We start from the raw sequence: 15,314 nt of genomic DNA, 5'->3' as shown, positions 1-15,314 counted from the left end.
ATGTAGCTTCATTACATGATCATCTAATCATTATGGCGGTTGATATGTATAATAAAGCACTCCTCCTCGGTTATGGTTGGGAAAGTAAGCCCTCGACCATCGGGTGGAGAGAAGTAAGACCTCGAGCGCTACACGCTCTCTCTCGGTCTTACTTCTCCCCACCCTCCGGTCTCGGGTCTTACTTTCCCAACCATAACCTCGGAGTCGTGCTTTATCCTACACGTAAACCATGGTTCTCAAAACAAGAATATAACCTAGTATGAAGTTACAAATATAACAGTATGGCCTCGAAACGAATCGTATTATGTTGTCAGAACATCTCCTTGCTGCAGACCATGATGTGGAAGAATACTTCACGACAACTACAGCCTATTTCACAATCAGTTACTGGGGACGTTTCTTCGCGTGTTTTTCCTAACACCAGGACAGGTTTGAATGGAAGGCTACTGAGGGTGGCGATATTACCGGTATATGCAACCGAGTAAACCTGTCTTATGCAAGACCATAACCATACTACCTCAATGTATTATTTATACGTCATATGTTACATGATCCTTTGAGTACGATCCTTGTTGTAAATGCTTCATTAACCTGTATCAAAGAGGTCGTCATTATTCCTGCTTGAAGAAGAAATTAACACTTCAAATGTTTTGTACTGAGGATAAAAAAAATGATCAAACACTCTATTTGCAAGAGTTAATACTGTATTCATTTACACTACTTAAACAATGTTGCCTGAATTAATTCTCTCGTGTCATCATTTTCAGTGGTTTACCTGCAAGATACACAATGAAACTATATCTGGTTTGTGCTACAAACTCATAACGTATCTCTCAACAGTGTACAACTTCAGGTAATGTTTACATTTGCTTGAATACTAAATCATTCATAAACAGTTTAATTCGTAATTTCACTCAGTGAAGTCGCGTCTGAAACTAAAGAAGCATGCAATGCTTGACTTCAGCGCCGTATATGGTGCCCAGTCACTTAAAGATATGTTTGTCTAAGGAAACACGCATACATCGAATATATTATTGAGAAAATATTATATGGAGTCACCACACATTGGATCAGAGTATGGAGATTATAAATATTCAAGTTCATCTCGTTGCGTTTTTTCGCTTTGACAAAACTATTCCATATGTTATAAATATCCTAGGTTACTGGAAGTCTGGAAGAGAAGAATAACGTATGTATACACATCGTCAAAACTATTGCACAACTAAATGTGAAATTCCGAAACAATGCGTGAACGTGCTACCGATCAGAAGGTCTTGACAGACTTCACATTGAAGCAGATGAAATGTTCTCTTAAAAACGGCAGCATTAAACTTTCTTTGCAATATATTACAAATACGTATTGCAATAAATCCAATCAAGCATACAGTGGACCTTAAAATTAAACTCACTCAATCACACAGAAGATCTTACTTTGGAAAGAACTTTAGTAGTGAAATGCCTTGATGTCCCATACCTGAAAACCAAATATGGTGGATCATTTGTATGCACCAACCAGGGATGACATGTAGAGCTGTTGGATCAGTGTTGAACGTTAATCACACAGTACTCAGGCGGCTTACTCACAAACACAACATGACTAGAAAGACTCCGCAAAAGACTAGTGCCAGAGAAGCCCCAGTCCTTGTATGCCAGGCAAGACGTCAACTTCAAAGTGTACTGTCCTATCCAAAAGGTGGACAGTTTTTTTCTGAATAGAGTTGTGTCCCTTAGTTGTGACAGGATCCAGTCATTGATTCACTTTTTGTTCTTCGAAACAACAGTTTGTTTGATGTTCTGTAACACATTTCACTCTTTTGGGCTTTCTTCCACGAGCATACTTGGCTATCCAGTGTGCAAAACATAGTGGCTGTGCAATACTTTTGACGCTCTGTATATATCGCATACTACTTCTACCAGTTTTAAGGTTAAGACAAGTGCAATGACAATACCACACAATGTTTTCCAGTTATATATTCGTTGAACCTGAAGACAGGTCGTGGGGAGTACATAAAAATGACTCATGGGACGGAATCATAGGGCTGCTTGTAAATGAGGTAAGTATTGTGTCGTAGTTTACAAGAATACACGTTAAATCAATGCGATCAAAAAAGAAACGCAGTAATGTAGTAAGGTGAATGAGAGTTGAGCATATTTATTTCCCGAACACATATGTATTTTTGACAATCAGAAAGTATCACTATATCATTCATGAATATGCATTGTCTTTTATAAAGTGATAGAGTGTAACCTACGTTTCATTTGGGATTAAACATTTCTCAGTAAGGGGCCGTTCATAATTTATGGCTAGGGAGGTTGAAGATGATTTTTATGGAGAAGCATGTACAATGTGAGTGACTCCCCTTAAAATTAATTATGTACAAAGTAAGTGACAACCCCGCCCCCCTGCATGCCATGTACAAGATGAATCCCGAATAGGATCCAAACACACACACCCCACCCCACCCCCACCCACCCCCACACCCAAAATACAAGATTCTGTACTTTATTGTAATCCCAAATATACATTATGTGGCTCAGGTACAATATATAACTGTTAAATAAAAGTGAAGAAATAAACTGACACAGACACTAATTAGCTTTGTTTTCGCCCCATTTCAGAGTGTTGATATGTCGGCAGTGCCCTATGCAAGAAACCGTCTTAGGTCAAACTACGTCACATACATGTATCCGATCAGTTACACTTATACTGATATCCTCTACAAGAAACCAGATTCCAGCGTCCAGTGGACAGTACTCCTATCCTGCTTCAAGTGGCAGGTATATGTATGTGGTATAGCAGTACTTGTTGGAGTTGCCGCTCTGTTCCTTATATTCAAGGGAATCACTGCCTATTCAAGTGGACGAAACTTCCTGGACAGGCAACAGACAATAGAGACAATAATGTCGACCATCGGAGTTACGTGCAATCAAGGTAATATATTTTGTTCTATGCTGTTCAGGTTTGTTTACCTGTAACTAAAGCGACAAAACCATTTGAACATCCACACGCAACCAAAAAGACACGACTTACTATTCAAACTGCATCATGGTCACGTGCATGAATTACCACCAAACATTACTAATACCAGTAGGGTGAGCGTATCCTGCCTAAACCGGTGGTATCCGTCATAATCTACATGCATGTTTCATGTTATACCTTGTACCTGTAGATTCAGTTAGGGTCGGTGGCGTGCTGTATTTTAGTCAGAGAGGTTTCCACTGTGTTCTGGCTCGCAGAATATAACAGAACGATTTCCCTTAATGTAGAATTTACAAGCATCTTATTATCGGCTATGTAAGGGAGCTGGCTATTGCTTTTCATCTCACACTACATCTCAAGCCATTAGAACACCAGCATCATATTTGCTGATCATTTTTCCCTGGTCACTCTCTGCTTAGCCCTTTCTTCCAAGCTTGATAATTGTTTCTAACTGGTGAATCATTGGATTTAATGCCATATTACCGTTATTGCTTGAGACTGATGTCAAGAAAATGTTTGAGCATGTTCCTGGTTGAAATTGTTTTTATTAGGGTTTGGCCTTGCTTTGGCTCTGAAACAATTATAATTAGAAAGACAATAATTATCTATGGAACCAAAAATTCAGAATATGCAACAAGAAATTGAAGCTGAGAAAGAGAAAGAAACATTGACATTTCAAGCTGAAAAAGAAAGAGGAAATGTAGAATTTCAGATTAAGGAGAAACGAATTGATTAACAAAATAGTCCCTCTCACAGGTGATAGACTCTTTGATCTTAGGAAGACGATTAGACATATTGTACCTTTTACTGAATGTGATGTTCAAGAGGTTTTCTTACATTTTGAAAACATGGCTAACAATGAAATGACCTGGGAATCAGGGAAACAGCTCAATAAGTATATTCTGCCCTATCTATCTACAATATGAGACGGTTGACTTTGCTTCCTGATTTTAAGCAATGTGTCAGGAGATATTCGAACATATCGTGAAGAGCAGAAATTTGATTAGTTGCGCTAGGCTGCTTCTTTGGCGGGCGAGTGTTCTCTCCTATATGTGTATGGGTTTTTTTCGAGTGCACCTGTCCTTTTCTTTGAATTTGTATACTGACTTGGTGTCTGGGTTTTGAAGGTGGGGGTTGTAGAAACACTCCCTAGCAAAGATGTGCTTTCAAATGTGCTTATTGTAAATGATTTGGCATGGCGGAAATGTGTGGCCTCGCACTTCGGAGAGTACTGCAAATCCTTCAAAAAAGGAGTTCGAGGAATTGTTTTCTTCCTTTGCTATTACTCGTGCAAACGTTGGGCAAATGTCTTCCAAGACTGATTCCAGTTAATACTTGGTTGACACATTTCACAGATCGTTCTCTTTATTTGCGAGGGGGAGGAGTACTAAATGTCCTGACACCATTTCTGAGCAGGGGTCATTTGGTTAGGTGCAGGCAGAAGACCCATAAGTTCTTGCCAATAGAGCACTCTCTTTCAACAAATAGCATTTTGATTACACAATGTCATATAGAAAGTGGTCAAATGAAACAACACGTATTCAATGGGAATTTGAAAGAACTGTCTGATGAATGTCTCCACTCATTATCAGTAGGTACATGTACATCTGGCGGCATATCAAAATGCTATTTGTAACATATGTTATATTTGGGATTACACTTTCTTAGTAAAGTAGAGATTCTTGTCCTTTTGTTGGGTTGAGTCCCATCCAGGATTCGAACCCACACCATCAGAGTCAGGCACCTAATAGCCAGCATACAAAGTCAGCCGCCCAACTCGCTCAGTCACTGCAACATCCACTGGCTGAGCGGGTTATAGGCAGCTGACTTTGTGTACTGGCGATTAGGTGCCTGACTCTGAGAGTGTGGGTTCGAATGTGGGGACTTAACCCAACAAAATACAACAACAATCTGTACTTAACTAAGAAAGTTAAATTTCCCATCGAATACGTGTTGTGGTTTTGGCAAAAGAAACATTGACAGATCATTTGGATGTAAGCGTAACTTGTGACAAAATTGATGTGGCTGAAGCTGCCATGTGTGTCAAAGGGTTGGGAAACCAAATCAGAAAATACCAACTGCACCATTGAAATTCATTCCAGCAGAGCCATTATTTACTGTGTTGCTCGTTCGCCTAAATCTAAGTCAGGCAGCAGGTACGTGCTTACCATCGGGCACTTCCACAAAAATTCCAGAGGCTATCCATTTACGGAAAATGATGGCATTGTCATTGTCAAGGCTTAAATTTACTTGCTGGTTTGCCTGAGACTCTTCGCCAAACAGTGAGATCAAGGCATCAAATCCTTGTCAGGTGTATTGCAACAGGTTATAACTCAGGTAAAGTCCAGAGCTTAAGATGTTTGAGAGCATGTGATGGACTTTTAAGCATGTGATGGACTTACTGTTTTAAGACTGAAAAGGACTGGGATGAAGGCATTTATTTGTTCGTGGATCTTTAAAGCATTGGAAGGTGCAATCGTTTAATAATGAAACACATTTGCTGGATTATGATTATGTAGGTGACACTGTGCCCGTGAAACAATCAAGCTTGAACCCTTGAAGAAGGAGATTCAATACGTGAAAGACAAATACATTATTGAACCAAGTCAAAGTGTCTCGGGCCCTCTTTGAATTATTGTGATGACGTCTGATTGAGGTTATAGATGCTGTACGAAGAGGAAACGAGAGAACACTGTTTCTAAAACTGACTCTAACTCATTACCACGAACTGGTGATTCCAGCAAAGGAATCAGTAAAGCCATGTACGAATGCAAGTTTGACTTTAATTAAGGGTATTAGCAGATTCCATTAATGAGCAGGATTACAGCTATTGTGACCCAAGATGAACTTTATAGATACAAAGTTATGTCATTTGGGAACGTTCCAGCTACCTTCCTGCATTTCATCAAGGACATTACCAGCAATCTGGTGGGTTTTGCACCTACAATGATGATACTATGACTGTCCATTAGCAAACTAGGAATTTGCAAAGGCAATTTGTAGGTCCTGGCAAAGTCAGGTACAGCCAGCTCAAACAAAGGTGGAATATGTTTCAAAATTGTCAGTTCTCAAAAAGAAAAAGGAACTTTTGACCTTTCTAGGAATGGGTGGCACTTGTGGCAGGTCCTCTCACTAATCAAGATTATGAACTTGCCCGATACTGGCGAGATCAAATCAGAGAGGTATCATTACTAAAGAAGTGTGAATATTCTTAAACTTAAAAATTAATTCATCAAAGAATCCCGTTAATAATAATATCACACAATGACACTTCAGTTCCTTCAAGAGAAATATGAAAAGCAATGTTTTAGTTCTGATAACAACCTGATCATTTATTTCTTGAATACAAGAGTGCATACAAAACTGGTTCCAGGTTCATCGCTACTGCCAAACACAACGTCTCAGCGGATCCTGCTCAGCTTCTGGTGGTTGTTTTGCATTGCTATATTGTCAGTGTATTCCGGAAATCTCATTGCCAAACTTGCTGTGACCAATGACAGTGTCCCATTCTCTGGTATTGATAATCTGCTTGACAGTGGGTATGATATTGGAGTTAGTGATGGTTCAAACGCAGCGGTGATCTTGGGGGTAAGAATTGAATCATGAATCCAAATTTTTGTTGAACCTAAGTGTACTTCAAAATGTAGTCAACACTCATAAAGATTATTGATTTGATCTGTTATAAACTATGCTTCTTTAAATTACGTCAGTGCGTGTCTTTTGTTGCAGGAGTCGAATGACGCAGTTTATGCTGAGATTTGGAGAAAGAGTAATCTCCACCGATCTGACAACAAAGAGTACCATGCCACACGACTGGCTAAAGGGCGATATGCTTACTTCACGGATCGTATTACTATAAACAGCTACATGATGGAAATAGGAGGCATGGCACATACAAAGGAACAGTCATTTCAGACAATATCTTCGCTGATTATACCAAAGCACTCTACCTTGGCATTGTTGATGGATCTAGAGTGAGTACACGTATTGACGTGTGGTTTGTTTCACGTCAGGGATTCACATTCGCGAGATTCTGAAAATCTTAGAGGAATCAGAAACATCTAAAACATGGAAAGGCAGTGGATGCTGATATCCTCACTATTTAGAGATATATGAAACAGTTTGCTATCCATTCATATCTTTATCATTGCCTAGTCTGTCTTATTTATCACGTTTATCAATCGTTTTTGTCTGCATAATTACAGGCTCATGTTCTTGGTGGAGCGTGGGATTATGGATCAGTGGTATGAAAGAACCACCAAGAAAAAATCTTCATCAATGGAGGACGAACACAATGGTCTGGAAACAAAGGATCTTTTCACAGCACTGGTTGTTGCCGCGTGTGGTGTCGGACTAGCAGCCGTTGTTCTACTATTGGAGATATGTAAATCTAAAGTACTAACTTGATATGATCCACGATCTTGACACTCAAGACTGAAAGAGCACTTGAAGGAGACAATAAGTTACTAAAACCGGGGACATGCTATCGTTGCAATGACCTGTGACTACTGAATAAGTGCATACACTCCACTCCTTTTGGGCATGCTCAGATTACACATATCAACATGTACGCAATCTGCTGTATAAGTTGTTTTAATGTATGTACAAGGTGTTTGAAAAATGTTTAATCTGGTCAGAACGCTCGCTTGTAGTTTTTATTCTATAGACCCGTTAAAGTCCGGCTTAGAATTGATCTTCAGTAACCCATGCTTGTCATAAGAGGCGACTGACGGGATCGGGTGGTCAGGCTCACTCACTGGGTTGGCACAAGTCATCGTATCCCAGTTACGTAAAACGATGTTCATGCTGTTGATCACTGGAATGTCTGGTCCAGACTCGATTATTTACAGACCGCCACCATATAGCTGGAATATTGCTGAATGCGGCGTAAGACTAAACTCACTCACTAATCACTCGTCTGTTTCAACCTGTCAAAACCACAAGCAAAAACAATCTTTGCTGACTTTCAACAATATTCATGTTTACCATCGGTGCTGTTACCTCCTTTGTCCATTATCTATCAGTGCTTGATTACCTATCAGGATTGCTTAGCACTCTTAACCAGTCAATTATACTATGTACATAATGTCAGGAGAAATACTTATTTGCAGTGTAAGTGGTCCAGACAAGGCGTGGCAATGTACTGTACACAGCTACGCTCAAACTGAAATTAATCATCATTAGTACTCAACTCAATTGAAACATCGTATAGGCGTGTGAAGATATATTTCCTTTGTGATGATCAGTAATTGGTATAAATCCTGAACCGAATTAAATAACTGTTTATTGTACAGTTTTTGTGGCTTGAACATCCGATCCAGATAGACGGTATGTCAGCAATGTCAACATACATTTTGTGTAAATGCTATAACTATTGTGTCTTGTCATGTTACATTTTGACGATCTGCAGTGTTGATAAACAGGCGATAAATATAGAAATGGCAAGTCATATAGATGCCAACGTCTATATTCTTTCAGTGCGACTGTTCCGGATATTTGTTCCGAACATTTTATTCTCACATTCAAAGACTGTACAAGACAGATTGTACGCAGCAGCGCCTTTCTCTCAATAAGTTCATGATAAATATATATCCGATGTGTGTTGATTAAAGACAAAAGTTCACTATGTGGTATTACGTAAATATAATGTATAAAGTCAATGAACTACGTTTGGTATGTTGACGTCTTAGTGCATGCAGGTGACCAGTTTTTTCTCCCTACTTGAACTAGCCAAGTAACATTCACTTCAGTTTGCTGGTGTTTATGTTTCGTCGTCTTACATACAGCTGGGGAGATGTCAGAGACGAAAACAGTGGTGCGGTAAATCCCAAATGTATAGGTTGTGTTGTGGCAGATAATGATCACTGATAAAGTTATTATACTATTAGGACAATATTAGGTCTGCTATATATGACAAATGTTCAGATCACGATGACGCACAATAAAATGGCGCCGAAATTACCATCAAATCTGTCTCCTCACCTCGTACAAGCATATGGTTTTTTTAAATCTAGAATCCCCATTTTAGGTAGACCAGGAGTAACATTTATCATGTTGCTGGTCCAGTATGGGGTAATTTATTGGCAATTTACTGTCCCTTGTTATCCCAAGTCATCTATCCTAGATTGCATACGCCTAGCAAAAGAAACGTACATTGTGAAAGACATAAACAAATATAGAAACCTTTTGACTGCACAGGTTGGTTAGTTGGTTTAAAGCAGCACAATATTCTAGCAATATGGCGGTGGTCTGTAAATAATCAAGACTGGACCGCACTTCTGCACAGGACAGAAAAGGTAATGTTATTTTGTTCAATTGGTCTTAGTAAACAGGCAATGGCCTACCACAATATCAAGTTTAATGTTTTCTAAATCTGCTTCAACCAGAAACGATTCAAGGCTATTATAGAAATTGTCTATGATATCCTCCCTCTCCGACTCCTTCCTTGCAGCAAGAGCTACTTCCAAAACGGTATGAATCCAACACTTCTGTGCTCGAACAAATGCCTGAGCAAATGCCTTCCGGTGATCGGCGGAATACAAATCCTTCAATTGTCGCCATTGAGATAGGAAAACAGACTCATGGCGCCTGACATCGACTGACATCATCCGCAGTCCTGCCTTGTAGACATCAGACTTAATGTTATTTGTCTCTCCAACGAAGTCGTCCAGATTCCTGAAATAGACATTTAAAGTGGCCAGTTCATATTCCTTCTGCGTAATTTTTCCTGCATTGCGAAAATATCTCCAGATTTGAGTCATTTGTCTGTGAAGGTCCTCATAAGAGTTATAATCGTTTTCCTGCTGGCTTCCTTCCTTCATCATTGCTGACGCCGTCACCAGCATTATTCCACCGTGTCGGAGCTCCTTTGCTCTAATCAAGAGGAAACGATTCCAGTCTTCTTCTGCCCTCTTTCTTGCCATTTCAGCCTCTTCTTTTGTAGCATCTGGGAAATGACTCAATGAATCTTTGAAGGGAACCATCTCCTGTGACAAGAAGTGAACTCCCATCAAACAAAGTATAATGTCCATCGTCTCAGATTTCACACAATGCTCGAAGAAGCTGGTACCAGTGGCAAACAAGTACACGTTTCCCAGGTCTTGCAAACAGCAACCCTTCCTGTCCGGTTTTAACCCATGGAGTCGACTGAAAAGTGAGTTGAAGTCGTTAATGGCTTGGTCCTCGTATATTACAGTCACTGATACATCCTGGCCATGTTTAGTGCGCAAAAACAGTATGATATCTCGTATGAAGCCCATTGAGGTTGCTCCGTCGGCTGAGCCATAGTCGCCAATGGTGACATGGCGGGTAATGGGGTCAACCGGAAGTGTATCAAGAAGCCGGAAGAAGGTTTCTCTGTCAGAGTTCAATAAAGAGATGCATTCGTGTGCCATATTGTCGCCATAGTAACCGGTTCCAGTTTTTCCGTAAGGACGATGGCTATGAGAATGGGACATTTTAGTGTATACGCTTCCTGAAAAAGAAATAACACATACACATTAGTATGAGGGAAGATTAACAAGACCGAAGACATTCTAAACAACATTTTGTTGAAAAATATTTTTTTCAATGTTAAGGGCTAATATATAATCCTTCTACAAGTAGTACAATCATCAAGTTGACAATAAACATTTTGTAATCGTTTTTCTCAATATCAAAAACATTTATATGTTTCCTTTACCACGTGTATGAACAACTGTCACATGGCAATCTTGTTAGGTCGCCATATTGTCATCTGGCTTTTTTTCTGTCTTTTAGCGACGCACTGAATATGCCAGTTATTGTCAGACATTAACGCATCAGAGCATTCAACTGTGGTAAGACGTCACGCAATGAGACAGGTCAAAATGCAGGCCACGAACCCACAATGACGCCTGTTACGACAACCACGGGATACTGGAATCACTCCTCTTTTGACAATACTATCAGTTGTATCACAGAAAAAACATTTCTCGAGAGTGGCACAGGTCATAGATGTTTACAACATGGACGATACTTGCTGACATGGGTGTTGCACTGATAATCTAGACAAGAACCAAGACGAATCGGGGGTTCGAAGTGGAGATGAGTATATCGTTGTTACTCATACAAAGGGAGCATCCTATAATAAGACAAAACTATTGAACACAAGTGTGAGAAGTCAAATAGACGTACTGTACTCTTTGCAAGTGAAATAAGTAATCAGTGCAATGTATATAGTGTGTGAATGGGGTATCCATGTTAAACTGAAGCATTCCATCGTTATTTGTCAGCACATGCACATGCAAGCATGCGCACCGGAATACAAGTGAAAACATTCTTGAATTCTAATCTTGAAACCAAATATTTTCCAAAGCTCACTTCACTTATCGCAATGTAATTTAGAGAAACATAGTAAATCAATGAATCTGGAACATTAAAGTCAACTGGGTTTGTGCGATGAGGTAGAGTGCCGCGCTGGACGTGATTAATGAAAATATGAAATACGAACGTAAATGTAACATGAGTTAATATATATGTTGCAGTATACGATATAGTATCACTGAAGACAGCTGTCCAGGTCAGTCTGACTCGTCACAGAGAACTAAAGGTTTCTTCCACTTGACCAACATAATAACACTGACCCAGCATTTGAGCACTTTTTTCATTATGCGCCAATAAACAACACATGAACAACCAAAAACTAGGAATGGTGAACTATACCATTCCCAACGAAGGAAAAGAAACGTGACCGCCCTTCCTCCTGCCTTCGGGAGAAAAACAAATCAGTTGAACATAACCTGACAATGTTCATCAAAAGGTAATGTCTTTGGCAATATTATGTGTAAGTGATGAATTATATCAAGTAACGAACAGTCATTAAGTCAAGTCCCACTCGCCAAATCGTTGCCACGTCACACTGGCTGGGCGCAAGTACGCTGAGATCGCCTCGAAGGTATGGATATGTCTGCCACAGTCTCTTGACTAGAGGACAGGTCGTACACTCCAGGTGGGTCACAGATGGGAAGCTTTGCAGACTGGGAATGAGCGAAACCTTGAATATTGTCACGTTCAGTCAAGCCTCTGATTTGGTCATTATAGTGCAGGGACTTGTGTAATTCCGTGGGAATTTCATGTTAATTTTTGGAACCAATACTAATTGTAACCACTATTGTGTATGGATTCAGGAAAAAAATGATTCCATTTTTTCTGTTTGCTATAAGTGTCATTGTGGGGTGATTGAATATGAGCTCCCAGAAAATCCTTGCGACACCATTTCGAGAAAAACATGTTTTCATAAACCTATCACACTAAAGTCATGTAGCATATCAAAAGGCTGCTTATGATGCATGATATAGAAATAACCAAATAATATGCTTCTAATTTCAATTTGGTGACATAAAATATGACATAATCACATATATTAATTAACTGATTATGACGTGGAATTCATTGCCTGATGGAGCTGTTAACGCTATTTCCCTGAATCAATTTATAAACATGATAAACACAACAGAAACTCACAATTACTTTGATTTGAATTATGAAACTAGATTTTGTCAAATTATTCATTGTCGCCTCAAGCTCGGCTGTAGTGATCTAAACGCAGACAGATATAATCGGCATATATCGGACACACCCAGGTGCTCATGTGGTTATTATAACGAATACGTTATTCACTACCTTTTTACATGTGGGAACTATCAAAATTTAAGAACTGTGTATTTTTATATTCAAGGATATGATGTTAAAACTACTTTATACCGCAACGGCGCATTGAATAACTCAACTAATAGTGACATTCTTAGCTCATTACCGCTTCCAGTGATTATCCCCTCAACATTACTGAAAGGCAAAAGAAACGTCGTTATATTAGAAATGACGTTTGAGTATCAATGGAGTATTTGAACCTATTTTTTTAAATATACACCAGAAGTCAAGTTTGAGGAAACATGAATCGTGGTCGTATAGCCTGCATTGCCCAATAAAGTATTGTTTGAGATTGAAGTTAGAAATGTTTTGTTTTTTGGAGAGGGAAAAGTTCCCACAAACACAACATTGAAATCAAGATGCACATGCATCATTAATGCATTCAGGCATAAATTGCCGGCTTGAATGGCAATCGTTCATTTGTTTTCTGAACACAGCAGCTATGACTAGGTTAACGAGAGATCAACCACAACAAGCTATTGGACGTCTGCACGCTGGTCAACATGCTTGAGTCATTGCTAATGACTTCAGTTGCAGCGTACGAACGATAGAACGTCTTAGAGTGCGATACAACGTCACCAGCAGCACTGATGACCGTCCACGTAGTGGTCAACCCCGTGTAACAACACGTCGCCAGGATCGTCATATCGTCCATCAACACGTGCAAGACCTATTCGCAAGGGCCAGAGAAACAGCTTGGGTGACCATAGGAAACCACCAGCGACCAGTCAGTGACCTACCATTCGGCGACGTCTCCAAGCCAGGAACCTGTTTTGTCGATGTCCTGCCAGGAGACCCATATTCACCCAACGTCACCGCCGGGAACGTATCCAAGTGGACACAACAGCGGCAAAACTGTCGTGGGGGACAATGGAGAGGGGTTATCTTCTCTGATGAAAGTCGGTACTGCATTTCAGTGGCGTATTATTTTAAAAAAATAGGTTCAAATGTTCCATTGATACTTAAATGTCATTTCCAATATTACGACATTTCTTTTGCCTTTCAGTATATATATTCAGTGTAAAACAAAAATGTTATATAACGTGATATTCTGCGGCAGCCCATTTCGTTGGTTAATGTGACTACCAGTACAGTCAGAATTGACACACTGACACTCGTGTCTGGGTAATTGGTTTCAACATATTTTTATTCCTGAAAGAATCTGGTTTGGTAAACAAGCAAAGCTTTGCTTTTGTGAATACCTCACCAGTACAAATATAACACAAACAGAACACACAAGAACTAGACAAAAGACAGAATGAAATAGACAAACTCAAAATCTAAAATCGGAACATCGTATGTGCATTGAGAACAACGCACCCGCAGTTATGTTTAATTACTTTTTGTTAAGATAATTGTTATTTATTATTTCGTTTAGACCGTATTATCGAAACGTTTAGTCTTGCAAATGAATTGGTGGAGAGACTCTAAAATCTTCTTATTTTCTTTGTTGGTAGTTGGCGGTGTTCCGTATAACACAGTTTGGAGGCTGTGACCACTTATATAAAAGTATGCATTATTTCTGATGGCAGTATATAATTTACATGTACAGAGATAATGAATAACATTTTCATCGTGGTATCCACAAACGCATTCAGCATTAGTTGATATATATCTGTTGACTTTATCCGCATTTAGATCACTGCAGCCGAGCTTGAGACGACTGTGCACAATTTGACAAAATCGGCTATCATAATTCAGGCCAAGATAATTATTGGATTCATAATTTATTAACAGAGTTTAAAATTCGCCTATTGTATTAGCATTCGTGACGTCGTCTGGCAACGAATTCCAAATTTTAATTGTGTCTGGCAGGAATGATTTTTCATATGTTTTTGTCCTACAGTTTATTGTTTGTAACTTGGGATTGTTTCTGAGATTGTGTTGACTATTGTCAGAAACAGTTTTAGGTACAAGATGACGTAAGTAGTTATTCATTTTGTAAAAGTTTACTAATTTGATGTCATGCCTTCTTTCCTTTAATGGTTTAAAATGAATTTCAAAATAAAAAACTCGTTCCACGAACCACGACGCATATGGTGCAGAGTGCATCTCAGTGTAACCGTTCAAGAAGTGATTGATCAATCGTACAGTTATCCCAAATATGACAACAGTAATCAAATATCGGCATCACGAATGACTTTTACATGGTTTCAAGCATTTCCCTAGAAAGGCGATATTTGAAACCTTGAAGACAGTTTATCATGGGACTGACTTTGTCAACAATATCTTCAATATGGCTTTTCCATGCACAATCACTCTGAAGAATTATGCCTAGATGTTTATGATTTTGCACTTCTTGTATCGGGTTTTGATGCATGTTTAAAGTCAGAATCATATCAGTTTTATGCCTGCGAGAAAAATTTACTGTTTCCGTTTTACTAGGATTAAAGTTAACCTGCCACTTTTCTGCCCAGTTTGAAATTCCGTTTAGATCATCATGGAGACAAGCTGCTGCAACATTGTGATCATCTGGGTAATTAAAAGACAAATGGACATAAAACCAAATCTGCAGTCAATATAAACTGAATGTAATAATACAGGAGTGACAAATTATATCACAGTGAACAGATAACTACATATTACAGGTGGGGTATGCAAGTGCTATATATATGGTGTGCAATAGTATATTTATGTTAACCTTTACATTGTATAAGGTCACATG

General features: G+C 39.1%; 1 protein-coding gene across 2 annotated transcripts in view; it reads right to left on the bottom strand.

The window, feature by feature from the left end:
• Positions 1-8,246: 8,246 nt before the first annotated feature.
• The window catches only part of LOC124290004, a 40,818-nt gene continuing 33,750 nt past the window's right edge, over positions 8,247-15,314 (bottom strand). For both annotated transcript variants that reach the window (XM_046726681.1, XM_046726680.1), the window contains exon 2: positions 8,247-10,454. In XM_046726681.1, the coding sequence (XP_046582637.1) occupies positions 9,292-10,437 (1,146 nt within the window). In that variant the 5' untranslated portion in view covers positions 10,438-10,454 and the 3' untranslated portion in view covers positions 8,247-9,291. The remainder of the gene's footprint in view (positions 10,455-15,314) is intronic.

Source organism: Haliotis rubra, unplaced genomic scaffold, assembly GCF_003918875.1.
Source record: "Haliotis rubra isolate DU_JTF1 unplaced genomic scaffold, ASM391887v1 Scf454, whole genome shotgun sequence".
NCBI classification, from domain to species: domain Eukaryota; kingdom Metazoa; phylum Mollusca; class Gastropoda; order Lepetellida; family Haliotidae; genus Haliotis; species Haliotis rubra.
Note: the sequence above shows the minus strand (reverse complement) of the source record. Positions and strands in the feature narration are given on the sequence as shown.